The sequence below is a fragment of the Oncorhynchus clarkii genome, chromosome 12 (assembly GCF_045791955.1).
Source record: "Oncorhynchus clarkii lewisi isolate Uvic-CL-2024 chromosome 12, UVic_Ocla_1.0, whole genome shotgun sequence".
Lineage (NCBI taxonomy): Eukaryota > Metazoa > Chordata > Actinopteri > Salmoniformes > Salmonidae > Oncorhynchus > Oncorhynchus clarkii.
The window spans coordinates 18,018,310-18,045,996 of NC_092158.1; the positions used below are offsets into that span (position 1 = coordinate 18,018,310).

General features: G+C 43.1%; 1 protein-coding gene across 1 annotated transcript; it reads left to right on the forward strand.

Moving 5' to 3' along the window:
* The first annotated feature begins 435 nt into the window (after positions 1-435).
* Positions 436-27,687, forward strand: LOC139422811 (kinesin-like protein KIF2A). The gene is made up of 20 exons (XM_071174180.1): positions 436-625; positions 2,054-2,148; positions 9,851-9,979; positions 10,285-10,333; positions 16,888-17,019; positions 17,596-17,696; positions 17,782-17,877; positions 17,988-18,045; positions 18,227-18,389; positions 19,130-19,220; positions 20,707-20,770; positions 20,885-20,976; positions 21,403-21,545; positions 21,692-22,007; positions 22,120-22,187; positions 22,425-22,556; positions 25,072-25,225; positions 25,548-25,649; positions 25,753-25,888; positions 26,030-27,687. Exons 1-20 carry the CDS (start codon positions 562-564, stop codon positions 26,113-26,115), a joined length of 2,271 nt encoding a protein of 756 aa, XP_071030281.1. The 5' UTR covers positions 436-561; the 3' UTR covers positions 26,116-27,687.

Sequence of the window (27,687 nt, forward strand, 5' to 3'; positions counted from 1 at the left end):
TTAACATTTAGCCTAGTACAATAATAATATCACAATCTAAACAGAGCATTTAACAATCATGTTGACCAATTTAGCATATATACGATATGCATATAATAATATATGTGCATATCATAATTATTGAAATTGTAAACCTTTAAAATAACAATATTACATACTTATAGACTATTATACTCTCAATTCTTGGTTATACATGGGGAATTATACGCATTTATAGAATTAGCCAAGTCCACATAAGCCTCTTATCTTGCAACATAGTGAGCGTGCTGCTTTTTCACTCAAATGCACATCAACAGAACATTGCATAAATATTATAATTGTAGCTAGAAGACAAAAGCACAAATAGCAGCCAACTGGCTTCTTGGATGCTTCGGTTTTTTAGCGTTTTCTCGGTTCTGGAGGAGGGAAGGTTGTCTTGGCGCGTGCGCACTTCTGTCTCTCCCTCTATCCTCCTGACCTCCTCCCGATTTCTCTTCTCTGCGGCGCAACTTGGTCCCCCTCCAATTGAACAACTACACACCCATATTACAGCCATACACACACATACTACACACATGAGGGATGGCCGTCGCTGTCTTTGGAAAGATTCTAATCGGCATTTACGTGGAAATCAAACGGAGTGATGGTAAGACAGAGATCTCCCCTTGTCGACCGCTAGCTAGCTAGCTGGGTGAAGATGCATTTTTCATTGAGGCGCTGTCGCGTTAGCTACATCATCTTTGTTGCTTCCAGGCAGCGCCTAGGCAGACAGGATGCTGAGTTGGATAACTAGCGTAGCAATGGCATGGAGATCTGTGCTCGGCGCTATTGCCATGTCCCTGTCTGACATAGCGTCACAGTCTGACATAGCGTCCCTGTCTGACATAGCGGCTGTCAATCAAATGGGTTATTACCTGAATGACGTAGCCTTTAGTGGATAAGGCTAGCCGGCTAGCTATTAGCAGGGAGGATGCATCCACCTGTGCGGTTATAGGCCGTGCTGGCTGGCTGGCAATGATACTCCATTCATCCGCTATAGCATTTAGCTAACAGGCAAAGTGGGAATAGTCACAGTAGACTGTTCAGCTCTAGCATGCATGCGCTTGTCATTACAGTAGCTTACACTCTCATTGAACAAATATCGGGTGATCATCTTGATTTCATTGCTTTGTGATTAGATTACAATGGCCTATCATATCCACTTCATTCCCTGGGTGTGATATTATGGGGTGATATGGTGAATACATCTAAGAGCATCTCCAGAATGATGATGATGATGATTTGTGACTGTTGTCTTTGCTCGGATCTGTGCTAGTAGTAGACAAATGTAATCAAACATCAGGACCACGCCCATTGCGCATAGTAGCCTAGTATTGTAGCTGGCAGTAGCCACTGAATATAGCCTACTAGCTACTACTTTATAAAGTAGGGCTTGTTAGTCTAAAGTGAAAAGTATTTGGTTGCTATTTATTTCATTCCCGCCTGTTCTTGCTCTGGGGAAGGACTAGCAAAATGCATGCTCTGTTAGTGTTTCAGCAGCAATGAATATGTCTTCATTGTTTTATTATCTGCAACTGTATGACTATTTTTTTATCAAGCAACTGTATGTGACTGTATTTTTGTATGTTTGTTGTAATTTGGACTCATCGCAAAGAGAAGAGCTGTAGCTGTTTAGAATGAGACCTTATGGAAACAAACCATTTTGCATGTACAGTAACATAACGAAAGGCAAACAATCTAATGTTGACATGCATAAAAGCTTTTGACAACCAATCAGATCCAGGGATATTGACACATCTGTCACTTGAAGGCCTCTTGCCCATCCTGGCAGATTCTGGCTGGTCTCATCCTCCTCTTTGGTCAGTGTGATCTAATGTATTTTGGTCATGGCTGCATTTCAATAGTCAAGAGTGTATAACTGTATGAGTCTACAAGTGTTTTCTCTTGTCTATGGCAGCCAGGACGAATTCATCATGACGTGGTCACATGGCTGAATGAAGATTTTCTGGTTCTGTAGCCTGTAGTAGTCTACAATACAGATGTTATCTATATGTTTATAACATGTATCTTGCAGGTCGAATCCACCAGGCCATGGTGACGTCACTGAATGAAGACAACGAGAGTGTCACGGTGGAGTGGATAGAGAATGGAGACACGAAAGGGAAAGAGGTACTGTGTGTGTGTGTATTACGCATTCATGTCTGACCCCCTATCAGCTTGTATCAGAAATAGGATTTACTGCAAATCAGCTTTACTATAGATGCCCTTAAAGTGGAACTAACAACGTTTTAACTACTTTGTAGATATGAAACAAACAGACAATCGTAATACACTACATATACAAAGTATGCGGACACCTCTTCAAATTAGTAGATTCAGCCACACCCATTGTTGACAGGTATATAAACAGGTATATAAATCGAGCACACAGCCATGCAATCTCTATAGACAAACATTGGCAATAGAATGGCCTTACTGAAGAGCTCAGTGACTTTCGACATGGCACCGTCATATGATGCCACCTTTCCAACAAGTCAGTTTGTCAAATTTATGCCCTGCGAGAGCTGCCCAGGTCAACTGTAAATGCTGTTATTGTGAAGTGGAAAAGTCTAGGAGAAACAACGGCTCAGCCACGAAGTGGTAGACCACACAAGCTCACAGAACGGGACCGCCAAGTGAAAATCATCTGTCCTCGGTTGCAACACTCTACAGAGTTCCAAACTGCCTCTGGAAGCAACGTCAGCGCAATAACTGTTCATCGGGAGCTTCATGAAGTGGGTTTCCATGGTTGAGCAACCGCACACAACCCTAAGATTACCATTCTCAATGCTAAGCGTCAGTTGGAGGGGTGTAAAGCTCGCCACTATTGGACTGTGGAGCAGTAGAAACGTTTCACCGTCTGGCAGTCCAGCGGACTAATCTGGTTTTGGCGGATGCCAAGAGAACGCTACCTGCCCGAATGCATAGTGCCAACTGTAAAGTTTGGTGGATGAGGAATAATGTTCTGGTGCAGTTTTTCATGGTTTGTGCTCCTTAGTTCCATTGAAGAGAAATATTAACGCTACAGCATACAATGACATTCAAGTGTATCTATTTATGTAGCAAGCTAAAAACGCGGAGCCTAACGTTAACTAGGTAGCTAGCTGCTAGGAGTATGTCAAGTCATTGAAGGAGTGGGTGAGTGACTGACGTTTTCCCCTCATATCGTTTTTCGGTGGCTACACAGCTAGAGATGCAGGTGTCATTTGGTTAGCTAGCAAGAACTTGAACGGCTTATTCAGTTAATTAACATATCTTGCATTCACAAGTTAACTCTGGCTATCTACTCCGATTTCAGAACACTCTCGTCTGAGTGTGCCAGAGCGTAGAGTAACGGATGAATTTACGAACGCGCACAAAACACCGGGTGAATTTTAATTTTTAATTGAACCTTTATTTAGCTAGTCAAGTCAGTATGACCGACAAGTCGTTCATACTAGTCAAGTCAATATGACCGGAGTCAGTAAATATAGGCACAAAAACAAATAGTTAGTCACAAACGTCTAGATAACATGTAAACAGCATAGACATATAGATCATAACTCTTTAGATAGGTGAACTGTTGGAATCATAGAAATAAAATGATTTACATTAAGAAGCAAAGTGGAAAGCAGAGTTGTCTTGTTTGGAACAATCTGTTGACTGCATTTGACAGAACAGCATGTAAACTTACGCTGAGTATACAAACATTAAGAATACCTGCTCTTTCCATGACATAGACTGGCCAGATTAATCCAGGTGAAAGCTATGATCTGTTAGTGATGTCCCCTATACTTCAATCAGTATAGATGAAGGGGAGAAGATGGGTTAAATATGTGTTTTTTTAAGCCTTGAGACATGGATTGTGTATGAGAGCCCATGCCCCGACTAATTGAGGTTGTTCTGAGGGCAACTCAATGGTAGGAAGGTGTTCCTAAAGTTTGGTATATTTACTGTGATTCCTACAGCAAGGAGGAACTGCGCTGCTTGATTGACAGGGGTGGGGCTTTTGTGTGGGAAGCAGCCTCAAGAGGACAGAGGGAGAGAGAGAGAGACAACAAACAGAGTAAACTATAAAAACGGGCGTTACACGCTGCTGTGTGGCTCTCTTGCGATATAGACATTGCACATGTCAATATTTAGATTTCGGTGTGAATTAGATTCATTGTGCAGCCCTTGGTGTGTGCGCGTGAGCGAGCTCCTTCACACGTCTTTTTTAAAACATGGTAGCCTATTTCTCTTCTTAAATGTCACTGGTTAATCAACCTCACTGCACATGAAGCAAAAAAGTGTGACTTTCTTGTCTTCCTGAGTTACGAGATTACTTTATTAGTCCATATAAGACAAACATTTGTCTTCAGCTTTTTTTCACCCAACACCACCAATACAGTGGGCTTTGGAATTATTGGATCCCTTGATAAAGATTAGCAAAAAAGACTGTATAGTATAAATAATACAAATACTGAACTTTTTACAACGGGTGGATTGGAATTCCCATTGTTAGAGCCTGTCCTGCCCATGACATACTAGGCGACACACACATAGCCAGTACATTCATATAAAAGTGCCATTGTTTATGTCGTTGCCTAGCAACGCACTACTACCACTACTTATACTACTAGCCTTACCATTATTGGATACCTTGATAAAGATTAGGAAAAAATACAGTATAAAATAGTACTGAGCCTATATTGTATAAAAAAAAAAACAGGGGTCAAAATGACTGGATCCCCTGTTTTCAATACTCCAACACCCTCCCCTTGCGAGGATGACGACAATGAGCCTTTTTCTAAAATGTTTTCTGAGATTGGAGAACACATTGGGAGGGATCTTAGACCATTCCTCCATACAGAACCCTTCCAGATATTTTATATCCTTTGTCTGCGCTTATGAACTGCCCTACCACAGGTTTTCAAGTCCAGAGACTGAGATGGACATTTCAAAATGTGATTGTGTGGTCAATTAACTATTTTTTTGTGGATTTTGATGTGTGCTTGGGGTAGGGTTGCAAAGGGTCGGAAACTTTTTGGTAAATTTCCATAATTTTTACTGAAATTTTCCATGGGAAGTTAATTTGGGGAATTTTGCTTAAATTCATCAAAAAAGTTAGCTTATAACAGTGAACCTTTTTTGTGGGATACACATAAGGCAATTCTAGGTCTTGTGGCATATTTTGGTTAAACTATCCCCAATTCAATGGAATTGCAATCCTCTGCATGCACAGTGCATTCTTCCATCGCATGTGCAGTGCAGTCTTCAATCACATGTACAGCTGATTCTAAAGATCTTGCACACTAATGAGATGCTATTGAGCCCACACTACTACACTGTCTGAGACAAGGACTACATGCTTTCTGGTAAGTTTTACAATACTGGGTGGGGTGAATATGGTGGGGTGAATATATGTTATATGACAAACATGATTTTTGTTTAACTAGTAAATAGTAGCCTACAGCAAAGTGTGTTTAAAGAATTTCTAACTTGTTAACAATTTCTGCTAGGTAGTTTTTGCTACCATGTGGGTTTTAGCTCGCTTGAGCCTGCTAACTGAGGAATGTTAATTCACCTGTTTCCATACGTGTTTCTTTTTAAAACATTTATCTTACAAAGTTGTTGTCTAATCAAACTGCTTAACAATTTATCTTTACATGGAATTGTACTCATTTTTTCCCTAATCTTTACAGGAAAATGCCACAGGCACTATCTGATGTGTGGAGACATTTCACTGCAGCTAATGTAGAAGGAAAAGCTGTGTACATCTGCAAATACTGTGCCAAATCATATGTGAAGAATGCAAAGATGCAGAATCATCTGGCCAAGTGCATAAAGTTTCTTCAGCGCTGACAAAAAGCAATCTCAGACAAAAGTCCCTCTACTTATATTCGAGGAATCAGACACCTCATCGATACAGCTCATGGTCCTCCTGGAATCGGAAGTTTTTTTTGACTCAATGGAGGAACGTAGTCAGGGAAATGCTGATGAATGTCTTGCTCGAGCTGTGTATGCAACTGGTTTACCTCTGATGCTCACAGGCAATGTGTATTGGAAGAGATTTCTGAATGTTCTTTGCCCAGCATACACCCCTCCCACCAGATATGCTTTATATACTCATTTACTGGATGCAGAGTTCAACGGAGTTCAACTGAAGGTCAAGCAAATTATAGAGAAAGCAGACTGTATTGCAATCATCTCTGATGGGTGGTTGAATGTTTGTGGGCAAGGAATAATTAACTACATCATCTCCACCCCTCAACCAGTATTCTACAAGAGCACAGACACAAGGGACAACAGACACACCGGTCTCTACATTGCAGATGAGCTGAAGGCAGTCATCGATGACCTTGGACCACAGAATGTATTTGCACTGGTGACAGACAATGCTGTGAACATGAAGGCTGCTTGGTCTAAAGCGGAGGAGTCCTACCCTCACATCACACCCATTGGCTGTGCTGCTCATGCATTGAATCTGCTCCCCAAGGACATCATGGCACTGAAACAATGGATACACTCTACAAGAGAGCCAATGAATTGGTTAGGTATGAAAGGGTCATCAAGTTGTAGAATAAATCTACCTCACCAAGCAAAGTGAGAAGAATAAGAGCAGCACATTGAAGCTGCCCAGCAACATCCTTTGGGGTGGTGTTGTCATGTTTGACAGTCTCCTAGAGCGGAAGGAGTGAAGAAATGGCCATATCACAGTCTGCCGATATGGACAGCCCCATCAAGAGGATCCTCCTGGATTATTTATTTTGAGAGAGAGTGGGAAGCAGCCTGAAAATCCTGCAACCTGTAGCAGTAGCCATTGCACGGATTGAGGGAGACAATGCCATCCTGTCTGATGTTCAGACTCTGCTTGCAGATGTAAGAGAAGAAATTCATACTGCCCTGCGACTTCATCAAAAAGCATGAAGTATTCTGCCTGAAGCCCATACATGCCGCAGCGTACATGTTGGACCCCAGGAATGGTGACGAGCATCCTGTCTGGTGCAGAGATCAACTAGGCCTTTGGTGTCATCACTACTGTGTCTCTGGCCTGGATGAGGGCAAGGTTCTTGGCAGTCTGGCAAAGTACTCTTCCAAACAAGGGTTTTGGGATAGAGATGCAATATGGCAGTATTGGGGTTATTGTCTTGCTGGAAGATCCACTTGCGGCCAAGTTTCAGCCTCCTGGGAGAGGCAACCAGGTTTTTGGCTAAAATGTCCTGGTACTTGGTAAAGTCCATGATGCCGTTGACCTTAATAAGGGCCCTAGGACCCGTGGAAGCAAACATCCCCATAACATCAAAGGCTAAACCCACCGCTGGTGTGTGTGGCCAAAGACCTCTATTTTCGTGTCATATGACCATAGCACCGGTTCCAATCCAAGTACCAATGCTGAGTCACTGGCTTACTGGGGCTCTCTCATACCGTCCCTGGGAGGGGTGCATCACCTGAGTGGGTTGAGTCACTGATGTGATCATCCTGTCTGGGTTGGCGCCCCCCCCCTTGGGTTGTGCCGTGGCGGAGATCTTTGTGGGCTATACTCAGCCTTGTCTCAGGATGGTACGTTGGTGGTTAAAGATATCCCTCTAGTGGTGTGGGGGCTGTGCTTTGGAAAAGTGGGTGGGGTTATATCCTTCCTGTTTGGCCCTGTCTGGGGGTGTCCTCGGATGGGGCCACAGTGTCTCCTGACCCCTCTTGTCTCAGCCTCCAGTATTTATGCTGCTGTAGTTTATGTGTTGGGGGGCTAGGGTCAGTTTGTTATATCTGGAGTACTTCTCCTGTCCTATCCAGTGTCCTGTGTGAATTTAAGTGTGCTCTCTAATTCTCTCTTTCTTTCTCTCTCTCGGAGGACCTGAGCCCTAGGACCATGCCTCAGGAATACCTGACGTGATGACTCCTTGCTGTCCCCAGTCCACCTGACCGTGCTGCTGCTCCAGTTTCAACTGTTCTGCCTTATTATTATTGGACCATGCTGGTCATTTATGAACATTTGAACATCTTGGCCATGTTCTGTTATAATCTCCACCCGGCACAGCCAGAAGAGGACTGGCCACCCCACATAGCCTGGTTCCTCTCTAGGTTTCTTCCTAGGTTTTGGCCTTTCTAGGGAGTTTTTCCTAGCCACCATGCTTCTACACCTGCATTGCTTGCTGTTTGGGGTTTTAGGCTGGGTTTCTGTACAGCACTTTGAGATATCAACTGATGTACGAAGGGCTATCTAAATACATTTGATTTGTTTAGTTAAGTCCAGGCAGTGCTATTGTCAGATGACATAAAAATATAGGTCTTTGGCCACATACACTAATGGTGGGTTTGGCCTTAGAAAGAACAATGCATCTGCAGAACATCCCTACTGTTAAATATGGTTATGGTGGTGGATCTTTGATGTTACGGGGCTGTTTTGCTTACACTGGTCCTGGGGCCCTTGTTAATGTCAACAACATCATGAACTTTACCAGGTACCAGGACATTTTAGCCAAAAACCTGGTTGCCTCTGCCCAGTGATGTAGTTTGAGAAACAGATGCCTCACAAGTCCTCAACTGGCAGCTTCATTAAATAGTACCCGCAAAACACCAGTCTCAACGCCAAGAGTGAAGAGACGACTCCGGGATGCTGGCCTTCTAGGCAGAGTTGCAAAGGAAAAGCCATTTCTCAGACTGGCCAATCAAAATAAAAGATTAAGATGGACAAAAGAACACAGACGCTGGACAGAGGAACTCTGCCTAGAAGGCCAGCATCCCGGAGTCGTCTCTTCACGTTGAGACTGGTGTTTTGCGGGTACTATTTAATGAAGCTGCCATAAGCGCAGACAAAGGATATCAAGGATCTGGAAAGATTATGTATGGAGGAATGGTCTAAGATCACTCCCAATGTGTTCTCCAATCTCAGAAAACATTTTAGAAAAAGGCTCATTGTCATTATCCTCACAAGGGGAGGGTGCTAGAGTATTGAAAACAGGGGATCCAGTCATTTTGACCCCTATCTTTATCAGATTTTTGGGGAATTACATGTTAAACAAAATCTCTCTCTTGGCTTCGGTTCCTGGTCCACTTCCTCTTCTTCTTGTTTCATTTCTTTCATAACCTCCTCCTCTTCTTGTTGGCACCATTCTTCAAATGTAAAAATAAATAAATATCAAAAGTTACTTTTAAATCATCCATGAGGAGTTACCGGTGGTAGTACGCTGCTAGGTAACGATGTAAACAATGGCTGTAACGGTTTTCTTCTGGGGAAAGAGAGGCGGACCAAAATGCAGCATGGTTAATTTTGTACAGCTTTAATAAAGATGAAAGTACAACAATCTACAAAACAAGAAACATGAAAAAACCAAAACAGTCCTATCTGGTGCCACAAAGACAGGAACAATCACCCACAAGAGACCTAAAGAATATGGCTGCCTAAATATGGTTCCCAATCAGAGACAACGATAAACTCCTGCCTCTGATTGAGAACCACTCTAGGCAACCATAGACTTACCTAGAGTACTACTCTAACCACAATCCCATAACTACAAACAACCCCAGACAAAACCAACCACATAAATCCCCATGTCACACCCTGGCCTCACCAAAATACTAACGAAAACACAGAATACTAAGGCCAGGGCGTGACAATGGCACTTTTAATGAATGTACTGGCCATGTATGTTGCCTAGTATGTCATGGGCAGGATAGGCTCTAACAATGGGAATTCCAAACCATGCATTGTAAAAAGCTCAGTATTTGTTTTATTTATTTTATACAGTATTTCTTGCTAATCTTTAACAAGGGATTCAATAATTCCAGACCCCACTGTATATACATACAAACACACATTAGGTTGGAGAGGCTGGAACAGAGTTTTAACATGTTGTACTCTCTCCCCATGCAGATAGACCTGGAGAGCATATTTGCTCTGAACCCTGATGTGGCTCCTGAAGAGGAGGTAGTACAGAGTCCTGAAACCCCTCCTCCTGCTTCCTCCATCTCCTCCGCTGCTAAACAAATCAAGCCACCCAAGGTCATTCAATTATAATGTCCTATACTGTGGCCAATAGCCATATGTCTGTACCGGTGGAGGCTGCTGAGGGGAGTACGGCTCATAATAATAGCTGGTAAGGCGCAAATGGAATTGCATCAAACACATGGAGACCATGTGTTTCTATTTGATACCATTCCACTAATTCCGCTCCAGCCATTACCACAAGGCCGTTCTCCCCAATTAAGGTGCCACCAACCTCCTGTGGCTGTACAGTATAGTTTTAAGTATAGCATGTGTCACATCTTCTTCTTTAAGTTCATGTTGTATTAATTTGTCTCTTGTAGAACCGACGAACAATAGCGCCCCCCAAGACTGAAACCCCAGCAAACAGAGGTAAGAAAGCTTCAACAGAACATTGGTCTCCAAGATTCCTCGTGTTCCACAGTCTGTACACAATGTAACACTGGATTCAACCAGGCTGCTACATAACATCATACTGACCCACTGTACCATGAAAGTAATGATAGTAGATCTCTATTTGAAGAGTTTATTTCCAAAATGCTATAATCACCAGTTTTTCATATTTGTGTTTTTTCAATAGTAATGATTGGTAATGAGTACCTTCATGTGTGTGTGTAAAATATTGCTGTTCTCAGATTTTTCATTCATAGATTTTAAATGTGAATTATATTTTTTTATATATTTTTAACAAAATGCTACATATCCATTGTTTATCTATAATGGAATGATGGTATCCTGTATATTTGACTGTGATATGTGGTTAGCCGTCTTAAGATGAATGCACTGGGTATGGATATACACTACCGATCAAACGTTTTAGAACAAGGGTTTTTCTTTATTTTTACTATTTTCTACATTGTAGAATAATAGTGAAGACATCAGAACTATGAAATAACACATATGGGGAATCATGTAGTAACCAAAAAAGTGTTAAACAAATCTAAATATATTGGAGATTCTTCAAATAGCCACCCTTTTTCTTGATGACAGCTTTGCACACTCTTGGCATTCTCTCAACCAGCTTCACCTGGAATGCTTTTCCAACAGTCTTGAAGGAGTTCCCACATATCCTGAGCACTGCTTTTCCTTCACTCTGCAGTCTGACTCATCCCAAAACATCTCAATTTGGTTGAGGTTGGGGGATTGTGGAGGCCAGATCCTCTGATGCAGCACTCCATCACTCTCCTTCTTAGTAAAATAGCCCTTACACAGCCTGGAGGTGTGTTGGGTTATTGTTGAAAAACAAATGATAGTCCCACTAAGCCCAAACCAGATGGGATGGCGTATCGCTGCAGAATGTGGTGGTAGCCATGCTGGTTAAATATGCCTTGAATTCTAAATAAATCACCAACAGTGTCACCAGCAAAGCATCCCCACACCATAACACCTCCTCCTCCATGCTTTACGGTGGGAAATACACATGCGGAGATCATCCGTTCACCCACACCGCGTCTCACAAAGACACGGTGGTTGGAACCAAAAATCTCCTATTTGGACTCCAGACCAAAGGACCTATTTCCACCTGTCTAATGTCCATTGCTTGTGTTTCTTGGCCCAAGCAAGTCTATTCTTCTTATTAGTGTCCTTTAGTAGTGGTTTCTTTGCAGCAATTCGACCATGAAGGCCTGATTCGCACAGTCTCCTCTGAACAGTTGATGTTGAGATGTGTCTGTTACTTGAACTCTGTGAAGCAATTATTTGGGCTGCAATTTCTAAGGCTGGTAGCTTAAATGAACTTATCCTGTGCAGCAGAGGTAACTCTGGGTCTTTCTTTCCTGTCGAGGTCCTCATGAGAGCCAGTGTCATCACAGCACTTGATGTGTGTTATTTCTTACATTGTTACCCCAGGAAATCTTAAGTTTTATTACATACAGTCGGGAGGAACTATTGGATATAAGAGCAAAGTCAACTCGCCAACATTACATTACGACCAGGAATACAACTTTCCTGAAGCGGATCCTCTGTTTGGTCCACCACCCAGGACAATGGATCAGATCCTCTGTTTGGTCCACCACCCAGGACAATGGATCGGATCCCAGCTGGCGACACAAAACAACGGCGCCGCAGAAGGGGCAGACGGAGCGGTTTTCTGGTCAGGCTCCGTAGATGGGCACATCGCGCACCGCTCTCGAGTATACTACTAGCCAATGTCCAGTCTCTTGACGACAAAGTAGATGAAATCCGAGCACGGGTTGCCTTCCAGAGAGACATCAGAGATTGTACCGTTCTTTGTTTCACGGAAACATGGCTCACTCGGGATACGTCATCAGATTCGGTACAGCCACCTGGGTTCTTCACGCATCTCGCCGACAGAAACAAACATCTCTCTGGTAAGAAGGGCAGGGGTGTATGCCTTATGATTAATGAAATGTGGTGTGATCATAACAACATACAGGAACTCAAGTCCTTTTGTTCACCCAACCTAGAATTCCTTACAATCAAATGCCGACCGCATTATCTACCAAGATAATTATTTTCGATCATAATCACAAGCAGACACATCGACAGCCCTGAAAGAACTTAATTTTACTCTATGTAAACTGGAAACCACATATCCTGATGCTGCATTTATTGTAGCTGGGGATTTTAACAAGGCTAATCTGAAAACAAGGCTCCCTAAATTTTATCAGCATATCGAATGCGCAACCCGGGCTGGCAAAACCCTGGATCATTGTTATTCTAACTTCCGCGACGCATACAAAGACCTTCTCCGCCCTCTTTTCAGAAAATCTGTCACACGACTCCATTCTGTTGCTTCCAGCCTATAGGCAGAAACTAAAACAGGAAGTGCCCGTGCTCAGGTCTGTTCAACGCTGGTCCGACCAATCGGATTCCACGCTTCAAGATTGCTTCGATCACGTGGACTGGGATATGTTCCGCATAGCGTTGGACAATAACATTGATGAATACGCTGATTCGGTGAGCGAGTTTATTAGCAAGTGCATCGATGATGTTGTACCCACAGCGTCTATTAAAACCTTCCCCAACCAGAAACCGTGGATTGAATGCAGCATTCGCTCAAAACTGAATGCGCGAACCACTGCTTTTAATCATGGCAAGGTGACCAGAAACATGACCGAATACAAACAGTGTAGCTATTCCCTCCGCAAGGCAATCAAACAAGCTAAGCGTCAGTATAGCGATAAAGTAGTCGCAATTCAACAGCTCAGACACGAGAGGTGTGTGGCAGGGTCTACAGTCAATCACGGACTACAAAAGAAAAACCAGCCCCGTCGCGGACCACGATGTCTTGCTCCCAGACAAACTTAACAACTTCTTTGCTCGCTTTGAGGACAATAGAGTGCCACTGGCACGGCCTGCTACCAAAACCTGCGGGTTCTCCTTCACTGCAGCTAACGTGAGTAAAACATTTAAACGTGTTAACCCTCGCAAGGCTGCCGGCCCAGAAGGCATCCCCAGCCACGTCCTCAGAGAATGCGCAGACCAGCTGGCTGGTGTGTTTACGGACATATTCAATCAATCCTTATCCCAGTCTGCTGTTCCTACATGCTTCAAGAGGGCCACCATTGTTCCTGTTCCCAAGAAAGCTAAGGTAACTGAGCTAAATGACTATTGCCCCGTAGCACTCACTTCCATCATCATGAAGTGCTTTGAGAGACTAGTCAAGGACCATATCACCTCCACCGTACCTGACACCCTAGACCCACTCCAATTTGCTTTCCGCCCAAATAGGTCCACAGACGACGCCATCGCAATCACACTGCATCCTGCCCTAACCCATCTGGACAAGAGGAATACCTATGTAAGAATGCTGTTCATCGACTACAGCTCAGCATTTAACACCATAGTACCCTCCAAACTCATCATTAAGCTTGAGACCCTGGGTCTTGACCCCACCCTGTGCAACTGGGTCCTGGACTACCTGACTGGCCGCCCCCAGGTGGTGAGGGTAGGAAACAACATCTCCACCCCGCTGATCCTCAACACTGGAGCCCCACAAGGGTGCGTTCTCAGCCCTCTCCTGTACTCCCTGTTCACCCATGACTGCGTGGCCATGCACACCTCCAACTCAATCATCAAGTTTGCAGACGACACTACAGTGGTAGGCTTGATTACCAACAACGACGAGACGCCTACAGGGAGGAAGTGAGGGCCCTCGGAGTGTGGTGTCAGGAAAATAATTCACACTCAACGTCAACAAAGCAAAGGAGATGATCGTGGACTTCAGGAAACGGCAGAGGGAGCAGCCCCCTATCCACATCGACGGGACAGCAGTGGAGAAGGTGGAAAGTTTTAAGTTCCTCAGCGTACACATCACAGACAAACTGAATTGGTCCACCCACACAGACAGCGTGGTGAAGAAGGCGCAGCAGCGCCTCTTCAACCTCAGGAGGCTGAAGAAATTCGGCTTGTCACCAAAGACACTCACAAACTTTTACAGATGCACAATCGAGAGCATCCTGTCGGGCTGTATCACCACCTGGTACGGCAACTGCTCCGCCCATAACCGGAAGGCTCTCCAGAGTGTAGTGAGGTCTGCACAACGCATCACCGGGTGCAAACTACCTGCCCTCCAGGACACCTACACCACCCGATGTCACAAGAAGGCCAAAAAGATAATCAAGGACAACAACCACCCGAGCCACTGCCTGTTCACCCCGCTATCATCCAGAAGGCGAGGTCAGTACAGGTGCATCAAAGCGGGGACCCTGAGACAGCTTCTATCTCAAGGCCATCAGACTGTTAAACAGCCATAACTAACATTGAGTGGCTGCTGCCAACATACTGACTCAACTCCAGCCACTTTAATAATGGAAACATTTAACAAAGCAAAGGAGATGATCGTGGACTTCAGGAAACGGCAGAGGGTCAACTTAATCAACTTATCACTAGCCACTTTAAACAATGCCACTTTATATAATGTTTACATACCCTACATTACTCATCTCATATGTATATACTGTTCTCTATACCATCTACTGCATCTTGCCTATGCCGTTCGGCCATCGTTCATTCATATATCTTTATGTACATATTCTTATTAATTCCTTTACACTTGTGTGTATAAGGTAGTTGTTGTGAAATTGTTAGATTACTTGTTAGATATTACTGCATGGTCGGAACTAGAAGGTCAAGCATTTCGCTACACTCACATTAACATCTGCTAACCATATGTATGTGACCAATAGAACTTGATTTGATGGTTTTCGCGACTGCACTTGAAGAAACTTTCAAAGTTCTTGAAATGTTCCTTATTGACTGACCTTCATGTCTTAAAGTAATGATGGACTGTTGTTTTTCTTTGCTTATTTGAGCTGTCATAAAATGGACTTGGTATTTTACCAAATAGGGCTGTCTTCACAACTGATTGGCTCAAACACATTAAGAAGGAAAGAAATTCCACCAAATTAAATTTTAACAAGGCACACCTGTTAATTTAAATGCCTTCCAGGTGACTACCTCATGAAGCTGGTTCAGAGAATGCCAAGAGTGTGCAAAGCTGTTATCAAGGAAAAGGGTGGCTATTTGAAGAATATATTTTGATTTGTTTAACACTTTTTTGGGGTTACTACATGATTCCAAATGTGTTATTTCATAGTTTTGATGTCTTAACTATTGTTCTACAATGTAGAAAATAGTAAAAATATAGAAAAACCCTTGAATGAGTAAGTGTTATAACACTTTGCAAATATTTCTGAAACTTCAAAAAAAGCAGAAACTGTGAATACATGGGGAAAATAGCCCTCAGGCACCGTGATATCTGGAGAGAGAGACCACGATATCTGTAGAGAGCAAGACAGAGAGCGAGAAAGACCATGATATCTTTAGCAATAGTCTAAATATACAAATACACAGATGGAAAAGAGAGAGAGGGTCTGGGGAGAGATAGCTAACTTAGTAATGGAAATGAGAGAGAGAGAGAGAGAGAGAGTGGGGAGTGATAGCTAGCTTAGTAATGGAAAGGAGAGAGAGGGTCTGGGGAGAGATAGCTAGCTTAGTAATGGAAAGGAGAGAGAGAGGGTCTGGGGTGAGATAGCTAACTTAGTAATGGAAATGAGAGAGTGGGGAGTGATAGCTAGCTTAGTAATGGAAAGGAGAGAGGGTCTGGGGAGAGATAGCTAGCTTAGTAATGGAAAGGTGAGAGAGGGTCTGGGGAGAGATAGCTAGCTTGGTAATGGAAAGGAGAGAGAGGGTCTGGGGAGAGATAGCTAGCTTAGTAATGGAAAGGAGAGAGAGGGTCTGGGGAGAGATAGCTAGCTTAGTAATGGAAAGGAGAGAGAGGGTCTGGGGAGTGATAGCTAGCTTAGTAATAGAAAGGAGAGAGAGGTTCTGGGGAGAGATAGCTAGCTTAGTAATGGAAAGGAGAGAGAGAGGGTCTGGGGAGAGATAGCTAGCGTAGTACTAGAAAGGAGAGAGAGGGTCTGGGGAGAGATAGCTAGCTTAGCAATAGAAAGGAGAGAGAGGGTCTGGGGAGAGATAGCTAGCTAAGCAATGGAAAGGAGCGAGAGAGGGTCTGGGGAGAGATAGCTAGCTTAGTAATTGAAAGGAGAGAGAGGGTCTGGGGAGAGATAGCTAACTTAGCAATAGAAAGGAGAGAGAGGGTCTGGGGAGAGATAGCTAGCTTAGCAATAGAAAGGAGAGAGAGGGTCTGGGGAGAGATAGCTAGCTTAGCAATAGAAAGGAGAGAGAGGGTCTGGGGAGAGATAGCTAGCTTAGCAATAGAAAGGAGAGAGAGGGTCTGGGGAGAGATAGCTAGCTTAGTAATTGAAAAGAGATAATAACCTGTTGATGACACTGCAGAAATTTGACAGTCATTACTCATATTCTGAATTTATAATACATACAATTAAACGAGATGAAAGCGTTGTGTCCAAAGATAATATGGGATGTACTCAATGTGCATTTACTAAACAATGTACTAATAATGACTAAACTGTATTGTGAATGATGTTGTGTGTCTCCAGCCGCAGCAGTAGGGACTACGCGAGCCAGACCCAGTCAAATACAGCACCAGCAAAGCCAACCAGAACCACCCCCACCTGCAGCACTCACAGCCCTACAGACACAGCAGATGACACTACAACAACAGCAGAACGGTAATACACACACACACACACACACACACACACACACACACACACACACACACACATACACATACACACACTCCAGCTGAGTATTTCAAAATAGTCCTGGTTATTGCTAAATACATTGCCATGCTAACGGCCAGCCGTTTTCATTTCCTATTAGTGTAAACCCTGGTTTCAGAGCTCTCTGCTGTGTGTTGAGATGTGTTGTTCCCCCTGGTGGGTTACGATGGGACACATGCCCAGTGATATAATGTTCCCAGGCAGAAAGACACTGATAGGCCTATTAGCCATGCTGTACTGCTGAAAGAACAGAGAGGCAGCCAAAGAATAGCTCTTTCAATGAGCTGTTGTAATTTCTCTCTGTATATTCACTATCCTGGAGGGGTGGGCTTCACTTTTATTGCAATGTTTTTGAATGTGTTGCTTAGCGCTCATGCTTTTATCTTTTGCTTGTCTTGTGCATTTGCCTCTAAAGAGCGTTGAAGTGTATTGAAAAAGGACAGACGGTACAAACAAAATGGATCACTATTCTACGTTTGTACTAGATTCTTTTCGATTATTGTCTTCTCTGAACTGTTTCAGCACGGCGGAAATCCAACTGTGTGAAGGAGGTGGAGAAACTGCAGGAGAAGAGAGAGAGGAGGCGACTACAACAACAGGAGCTGAGAGAGAAGAAAGCACAGGCAGGGTCACACACACGAACACACACCGTCACACACACACCAACACACACACACACACTTTTAACCGTGTGCCATTCTCTCCCAGGAGGTAGATGTGACTGTACCAAACTATGAGATCATGTGTATGATCAGAGACTTCAGAGCCAGTCTTGACTACAGGCCTCTAACCACTGCTGATCTGGTATGTATATGTTAGCTGTAGATCTACTTTCATAGATAGAGTGGTGACACGTCTTCATTTGCCGCTCGCTGAATCACATCTTGTACGTATGATATTGCTTCACCTTTCAGATCGATGAGGAGCACAGGATATGTGTGTGTGTACGAGCACGGCCCCTCAATAAAAAAGGTAAGTATCAGAATTTCATAAATCCAACACAGGCACACCAACTGCTTCATGGTCAGATGGTCTTTTACATGCAGAGATTTAACAGCATCGTAAGCATCACACTCCTCACTCTTTCACTTGAGAACATTCTTTCTATTTCAAAAGTGGGTTATTCAGAACTCCTTTTCACCTCACCCCTCAGAGTTGACGATGAAGGACCTGGATGTGATCACCATCCCCAGTAAGGACGTGGTGATGGTCCATGAGCCCAAGCAGAAGGTTGACCTGACCAGGTACCTGGAGAACCAGACCTTCCGCTTCGACTACGCCTTTGACGACAGCACCGACAACGACATGGTCTACAGGTACATTTCAAGAACAAAAATAATCGTGTGAACCGGGCCAAATTCTTGTGTGTATGAGTCAAATCTTCCATTGAGATAAATGCATAATTTATTCCAAAGTACACTACCGGTCAAAAGTTTTACAACACCTCATTCAAGGGTTTTTCTTTGTTTTTACTATTTTCTACATTGTGAGAGCCAGTTTCATCATAGCGCTTGATGGTTTTTGCAACTGCACTTGAAGAAGGGAATGATGGACTGTCGTTTCTCTTTGCTTATTTGAGCTGTTCTTGCCATAATATGGACTTGATCTTTTACCAAATAGGGTTTTCTTCTGTATACCCCCCTACCTTGTCACAACACAATTGATTGGCTCAAACACATTAAGAAGGAAAGAAATTCCACAAATGAACTTTTAAGAAGGCAATTGAAATGCCTTCCAGGTGACTACCTCATGAAGCTGGTTGAGAGAATGCCAAGAGTGTGCAAATCTGTCATCAAGGCAAAGGGTGGCTATTTGAAGAATCTCAAATGTAAAATATATTTTTTGGGTTACTTCATGATTCCATACGTGTTATTTCATAGTTTTGATGTCTTCACTATTATTCCACAATGTAGAAAATAGTAAAAAATAAAGAAAAACCCTTGAATGAGTAGGTGTTCTAAAACTTTTGACTGGTAGTGTATAATATTGTAATTTTAAATTATCTTTACTGTGATTTGGTTGACCTATCTAAAGCATTTCTTCCCTCGTTCCCAAGGTTCACTGCCCGGCCACTGGTTGAGACCATCTTTGAGAGGGGCATGGCCACCTGCTTCGCCTATGGACAGACAGGAAGTGGGAAAACACATGTGAGTTGAACACTTTCAGTGTGTGTTGGATTTTTAATGCTAAGGCCTTACAAAGTTTATTTACTGTTTAACGGATTACATTTTTTGAAAAGTGAGGCAAGCTAATAAAAGATAAAAACAAATTAAAATGAAATACTATTTGAACCACTTACAAAAATACTAAACAACCTTAGTACAACAAAAGATTTTACACTTTTGGTATAATAGTTTTGTAATGACAGTCACAGGGACTAAAGTTTGGGTCCTGGTCATGTTACCCCTTTTATTAAATACATGTATTTATTTATTTTATTGAACCTTTATTTAACTAGGCAAGTCAGTTAAGAACAAATTCTTATTTACAATGACGGCCTACCAAAAGGCTGGGATTAAAAATAAAAATAGAGCACCACAACACCATAACACCATAAAGAGAGGCCTAAGACAACAACACAACAAGGCAGCAACACATGACAACACAGCATGGTAGCAATACAACATGGCAGCAGCACAACATGGTAGCAGCTCAAAACACGGTACAAACATTATTGGGCACAGACAACAGCACAAAGGGCAAGAAGGTAGAGACAACAATACATCACGCAAATCAGCCACAACTGTCAGTAAGAGTGTCCATGATTGAGTCTTTGAATGAAGAGATTGAGATAAAACTGTCCAGTTTGAGTGTTTGTTGCAGCTCGTTCCAGTCGTAAGCTGCAGCGAACTGAAAAGACGAGCGACCCAGGGATGTGTGTGCTTTGGGACATTTAACAGAATGTGACAGGCAGAACGGGTGTTGTATGTGGAGGATGACGGCTGCAGTAGATATCTCAGATAGGGGGGAGGGAGGCCTAAGAGGGTTTTATAAATAAGCATCAACCAGTGGGTCTTGTGATGGGTATACAGAGATGACCAGTTTACAGAGGGGTATAGAGTGTAGTGATGTGTCCTATAAGGAGCATTGGTGGCAAATCTGATGGCCGAGTGGTAAAGAATTGCTGTCAGCAGTTGGATATGTCCCGGCTGAGTTTTAGACATTTTCTGGAGACATAGTTTTTTATAACGGATGTGCAATCTGAAATATATAGCAGTCTACTAGAGGCATCTTACTGTAATAAGCTGCTTCAGCTTCTATTCATCTTGAAGTCTTTATTCAACCTTTCTTCATTGTTATTTTTATGTGAAGCTGGACTTACCTGCAGTCAGATGACCAAATCGCGCTCTAGTGGCCTCAGGGGTGGAATATTATTTATATTTTTCAGAATTTCAGAATTAATAAACATTATTGCATTTTATTAAGCATAAAATGTGTTTAAGGCTACCAAGAAACACACTGTGTGACCCTGATTTTGCCCACGGCAGTAAAAGGTTTTAAAAATATATACATTTTGTCTGGCCTAACTTGTTAAAGCATATACTGTATGTTTGTTATCACACACTTTCTAGTCTTTCTTTTTTTGGCCCATTGCCTTTGTTTGAGAGGAGACTCAACCCCTTTCCCTTTCAGACAATGGGAGGAGACTTCTCTGGGAAGAACCAGGACTGTTCTAAAGGAGTCTACGCGCTGGCTGGTACGAACACTACACCATATCTCTCTCTACGGATAAAGTTGCTTTTCTTGAGTTAAAATGTGTTCCTTCTGTGTAAAGTTGTCTCTTTAGTGAAACCCTTTTCTCTCTGTGCAGCGAGAGATGTATTTCTCATGTTGAAGAAGCCAAACTACAAGAAGTTAGACCTCAATGTCTTCGCCACCTTCTTTGAGATCTACAGCGGGAAGGCAAGTGAAGGGACCAATATATCTTCAAGCCCCCTGGAGGATGTGTTGACCGTGTTTATATGACCGTGTATGGTTATCTTGTGGTTGTAGTTATTTAAGTGTTCTACCTATTTGTATGAACATAAAGCCAAGCTGCGTGTGCTGGAGGATGGTTGTGGTTGTGTTAACCTGGCCGCGTTGTTGTGTTGTCGTTGTCTTGTGGTTGTCTAGGTGTTTGACCTGCTGAACCGGAAAGCCAAGCTGAGGGTTCTGGAGGATGGTTGTGGTTGTGTTAACCTGGCCGCGTTGTTGTGTTGTCGTTGTCTTGTGGTTGTCTAGGTGTTTGACCTGCTGAACCGGAAAGCCAAGCTGAGGGTTCTGGAGGATGGTTGTGGTTGTGTTAACCTGGCCGCGTTGTTGTGTTGTCGTTGTCTTGTGGTTGTCTAGGTGTTTGACCTGCTGAACCGGAAAGCCAAGCTGAGGGTTCTGGAGGATGGGAAGCAGCAGGTGCAGGTGGTGGGGCTGCAGGAAAGAGACGTCAAATGTACTGAAGACGTCCTCAAACTCATAGAGGTCGGAAACAGCTGCAGGTAAAACCACGGAGGAAGAGAGGGATTATTTAATAGATTGCCATTTTATGTTCTAAAATATTTTTAAAAATCGTCAAATTTCTCCTAATTTTGTCTCTTTTCCTGCTGTTTATTGTCGATCTCTCTCTCCAACATCTCTCTCCCAGGACGTCAGGTCAGACCTCGGCCAATGCCCACTCGTCCCGTAGCCACGCTGTGTTCCAGATCATTTTGCGGCGGCGAGGGAAGATGCACGGCAAGTTCTCGCTGATTGACTTGGCGGGGAACGAGAGGGGTGCCGACACATCCAGCGCTGACCGCCAGACACGCCTGGAGGGGGCTGAGATCAACAAGAGTCTGCTGGCACTCAAGGAGTGTATCAGGGCTCTGGGTCGGAACAAGCCCCACACCCCGTTCAGAGCCAGCAAGCTGACCCAGGTCCTCAGAGACTCCTTCATCGGGGAGAACTCCAGGACATGCATGGTGACATAATATACACCTCCTTTAACACATACTGGCCTGGTTTGCTGTTTATCCACAAAGCACCTACGATAATGATTTTCTAATGATGTACCAACTGCTAATCCCCCCACAGATTGCCACTATATCTCCTGGAATGGCTTCCTGTGAAAACACTCTAAACACTCTGAGATACGCCAACAGGTGAGATATTCACCTGCCTAACCTCAACCTAACAGACTGTCTACATCTCACCTACTACTAATTACTAAGACTGTTAGTCAATGGGGAGAAGTTTAATTAATTCAAGTTGTCATTGCAGAATATTCTTCCTCTCCTCACTTTCCCTTCTTGATACGAGCCAAAACAACCCTTATCCTGATCGGATTCTGTGTGTGTGTGCATCGATCTGTGTGTGTCTCTCTCCCCCTCTCCAAACAGAGTGAAGGAGTTTGGGATCAGCCCGTCAGACATCCCCTTCTCCCAGCAGCAGGGTGGTGGAGGTGGGGGTCGTGCTGAACTCTCCCCCACTAACACCTACGAGTACGATGACTTTCCCAACTCTCCCACCAGGTCTCTCCTCTCTACGACTTCTACTAGCTACCCTCATGTACCTGTCCTCTGTTCTGCCTCTCATTTCACTCCAGGAAGAGGTTACCCCTAAACACAGACCTAGGATCAAATTAACTGTAACCGTGTAATAACTATAAGGCCAATCAGGTGATTAAAAATTATATCAATCTGATCCTGGACCAGGGGTAACTTTTATCTACTCCTTTCATTTCCTTTTTAACCCCTTTCTTTTCTATTAACCATCATCTTAAGGGTTGCTAATGTCTGGTGTCCATATTAGTAAGGGATGGCTCCAAACTTACACGGCCTCACGTTTTACAGCTTGTTTTATATCATTTATTTAACCAGCATTGGTCATTCAGTTTCAGTTTGTCAGAACTGAGTTGTGGCATGATTATATCTTTTACTCTTTCATTCATTTATTGCATTTCATCTATGTTTAACTCTTTCTTCCATTCATTTAATCTATGTTTAACTCTTTCTTCCATTCATTTCATCTATGTTTAACTCTTTCTTCCATTCATTTCATCTATGTTTAACTCTTTCTTCCATTCATTTCATCTATGTTTAACTCTTTCTTCCATTCATTTCATCTATGTTTAACTCTTTCTTCCATTCATTTCATCTATGTTTAACTCTTTCTTCCATTCATTTCATCTATGTTTAACTCTTTCTTCCATTCATTTCATCTATGTTTAACTCTTTCTTTCATTCATTTCATCTATGTTTAACTCTTTCTTCCATTCATTTCATCTATGTTTAACTCTTTCTTCCATTCATTTCATCTATGTTTAACTCTTTCTTTCATTCATTTCATCTATGTTTAACTCTTTCTTTCATTCATTTCATCTATGTTTAACTCTTTCTTTCATTCATTTCAGAAGCAGTGTTTTGTTTTTAATGTTTTTCATTCCCAGCTAGCAAAATATATATTTAACCAGGTAGGCCAGTTGAGCTATAAGTTCTCGTTTACAACTGCGACCTGGCCAAGATAAATCAAAGCAGCGAGACACAAACAACAACACACATGGGATAAACAAACGTACAGTCAATAACACAATTGAAAAGTCTATATACAGTGTGTGCAAATGTAGTAAGATTAGGGAGGAATGGCAAAAAATAGGCCATAGTGGCGAAATAATGACAATTTAGCAATTAAACACTGGAGTGATAGATGTGCAAGTAGAGATACTGGGGTGCAAAGGAGTAAAAAATAAATAATATGGGAATAAGGTAGTTGGGTGGGCTATTTACAGATGGGCTATTTACAGATGGGCTATGTACAGATGGGCTATGTACAGGTGCAATGATCTGTAAGCTGATGCTTAAAGTTAGTAAGGGAGATATAAGACTCCAGCTTCAGTGATTTTTGCAATTCATTCCAGTCATTGGCAGCAGAGAACTGGAAGGAAAGGCGGCCAAAGATGGAGTTGGCTTTGGGGATGACCAGCGAAATATACCTGCTGGAGCGCGTGCTACGGGTGGGTGCTGCTATGGTGACCAGTGAGCTGAGATAAGGCGGGGCTTTACCTAGCAAAGATTTATAGATGACCTGGAGCCAGTGGGTTTGGTGACGAAGATGAAGCGAGGGCCAGCCAACGAGAGCATACAGGTTGCAGTGGTGGGTTGTATATGGGCTTTGGTGACAAAACGGATGGCACTGTGATAGACTACATCCAGTTTGCTGAGTAGAGTGTTGGAAGCTATTTTGTAAATGTCATCGCCGAAGTCAAGGATCGGTAGGATGGTCAGTTTTACGACTTGTTGCGAAATAATTTAGGATTGGAGATGCGTAATGGGAGTTTGGAAGGAGAGTTTACAGTCTAACCAGACACCTAGGTATTTGTAGTTCTCCACATATTCTAAGTCAGAACCGTCCAGAGTAGTGATTCTAGATGGGCGGGCAGCAATCAGTTGAAGAGCATGCATTTAGTTTTACTTGTATTTAAGAGCAATTGGAGGCCACGGAAAGTTGTATGGCATTGAAGCTTGTCTGGAGGGTTGTTAACACAGTGTCCAAAGAAGGGCCATAAGTATACAGAATGGTGTTGTCTGAGTAGAGGTGGATCAGAGAATCACCAGCAGCAAGAGCGACGTCATTGATATATACAAAGAAAAAAGTTGGCCCATGAATTGAACCCTGTGGTACCCCCATAGAGACTGCCAGAGGTCCGGACTACAGGCCCTCCAATTTGACACACTGAACTCTATCAGAGAAGTAGTTGGTGAACCAGGCGAGGCAGTCATTTGAAAAGGCTGTTGAGTCTGCCAATAAGATGTCCATTCATTGCCATTGGTTCATTGACTGTTTTAACCAATCAGATCAGTCAGATCACATGGTCAGGGAAAACTGAATCCTACTAATGTGAGTGTGGTGTGTGCCAGAATCCCTTAGCCTACTAGGTGAAAAATCTATCAATGTGCCCTAGAGCATGGCACTTAATCCTAATTGCTCCTGTAAGTCGCTCTGGATAAGAGAGTCTGCTAAATGACAAAAATGTGTGTGTGTCGACAGGGTGAAGGAGCTAACGGTGGACCCAGGGGTGATGATGGAGGGGCGGGGGGGAGGAGGGGGTCACAGCGTCACCCAGCTGGAAGTCCTGGAGGCTCAGTGGGGGGTCGGCAGCTCACCTCAGAGGGATGACCTCAAACTGCTCTGTGAACAGAACGTAAGAACATACGCACACTCCTTCCATACAGTCACCTCTCTATGTACTGACTAGTACTCTAATCTGCCTCTCTCAACTAATGAACGAATATCAGTTTATTTTACTGTCAGATAAAATGTGTGTGGTTCTTCAATATAGGAGTGATTTCATAATTCAGCATAACACCTCCCTCCCTCCCTCCCTCTGACTCTCTTAATCTCTCCCCTCTCCTGTGCTCTCTCTCCCCTCCCTCTATCTCCTTTCTTTCTCCTTCCCCTCCCTCTCATCCCTTTTTCTCTCTCTCTCTCCTTCTCCTCTATCTATCTCCCCTCTCTCTCCCCAGGAAGAGGAGGTGTCTCCTCAGCTCTTTACCTTCCATGAGGCTGTGTCTCAGCTGGTGGAGATGGAGGAACAAGTCCTGGAGGACCACCGAGCTGTGTTCCAGGTACACACACACACATACAAACACACACAAGTACATACACACATACACAATCACACACATTATTCAGGGTGTGTCTTTTATTCTCTGTGTGTGTCCGGTGCAGGAGTCTATCCGTTGGCTGGAGGATGAGAAGGTGTTGTTGGAGATGACAGAAGAGGTGGATTATGATGTGGACTCTTACGCCACGCAGCTAGAACAGATCCTGGATCAAAAGATAGACATCCTCACTGAGCTCAGAGGTAATGGGGTATTCTATAACTGATTCTAGATCAGAATAAGTCACATTATTTGCAAGTAATTAGCAAGTATATTTTTCTGATTTTTATCTTAGCATCCCTTCTCTCCTCCCCTCTCTCCTCCTTTCTCTCCTTCTCTCTCAGACAAAGTGAAGGGTTTCCGTTCTACACTCCAGGAAGAGGAGCAGGCGAGCAAACAGATCAACCCCAAGAGGCCTCGCGCTCTTTAGACATGTCACACACACCTACACACGTACACACACACGCGTACACACAAACACACACTAATCCTAACACTTAACTGGAACCCTCTGGCGTAAAGGATACTTAAGACTGTCATAAGCATGACATAACTGATGTCATAAGTGAATTGTCCCTAATCGATGGTCGTATATTTGTAAATGTGGGTGGTGGCATAAAGCATTGTTTGATTTGTCCAGAGGGGTATAGTGAAAGGCTTTACAGCACAAAACATCTGGAAACCACTGTTGACAAGCAACGGATTTATACCCTTGTTTAGACCTGAACAAAGTGCTATAATGTAAGTTATGATTTAAGGATTATGAGGTGTTGCACCATTTTCTATGTACAGGCTCCTCCCATTGCTGCTTGTTAATATCATCCATCCATCCATCTGTAAAAGCGAGGGCAGATTCCCTCTCCTTTCCATCCCCCTGTAGACTGTATGTACATGGGTAATGTATCTGTGTGGTGTAACGACTATCGACCGCTTCTCATTTAAACAAAGAAAAGACTGAAGGATTTATTTTAAGCACCTTTTTATAAGATTAAAATGTGAGATATGATCGTTTTTTTTTTTTTTTTAAGAATTAAAACCACTTATTTAGTAACTATGAAGTACTTCATTAGATCTTGCTCCTGGAGAGTTGTAGTATGTGAAGGCTTTCTTTCCAGACCAGCACTAACACACCTGATTCAACAAATCAACTAAACCCCAAGACTGTGAGCAGCTGAATAAGATGTGTTAGGGTAAGCCTGCACACACTGCATTAATCTCTCCAGGACCAAGAGCAAGGAACACTGATTTAGTAAGAAATACCTTTCTGACCACCTCTTCAGATCATGTAGCCTAAATGGGTTAAGGAAGTGATCAGGTGTTGGTCTGGGAGCCAACCAGATGCATGCATGCACAAACCAGCTCTGATTGTACTATAAACCTCCATTGAACTAACTGTACCCTCCTGTGTCTACTGTACATAAATCCATTACTCTTTAGGACTGTGTTCTCCTCAAGTGTTTCCTCCTACCATTTCTTAGGCAAGGTGGCCTGCCTGATCAGCACTGTTGCCCCCCACATCTAAAAAGGCTGATTTGAAATGTTCAGTGTCTTCAACCTTCTGATGTTGCTTTTGGGGGGCGTTGCGCCTCGCCAAAGAATAAATATTTCGGAAACACTGTCTTACAAATGCTTCTAATGACTAGCTTGTAGAAGACTGCTATATGTGTTTCTTGCCAGGATAAATATTTCTATGTACCAACCTGCCTCTTAACAAGCCCAGTCTCAGTTGTATCCTGTCCATTCTGTTTACAAGGCAATCAATATGCTATTAACTGAAGAGATCCCCTGGTACTATGAATCTTGTAAAAAGTCTCTGTTTTCTCCCACCATCCCATTTGAAAGTTGTTTATGAAGGGAAGATAGATGTATAGTGAGGACTGAGTTTGGTTCTAGCTGCTGCGGTGGAACTGGGACTTGACTACAGTACCTTATGATAATATATGTGTGCATCAGATGTAACGCTGCCTGGCGTAAAGAATAAAGAACCACATGACTGACTGGA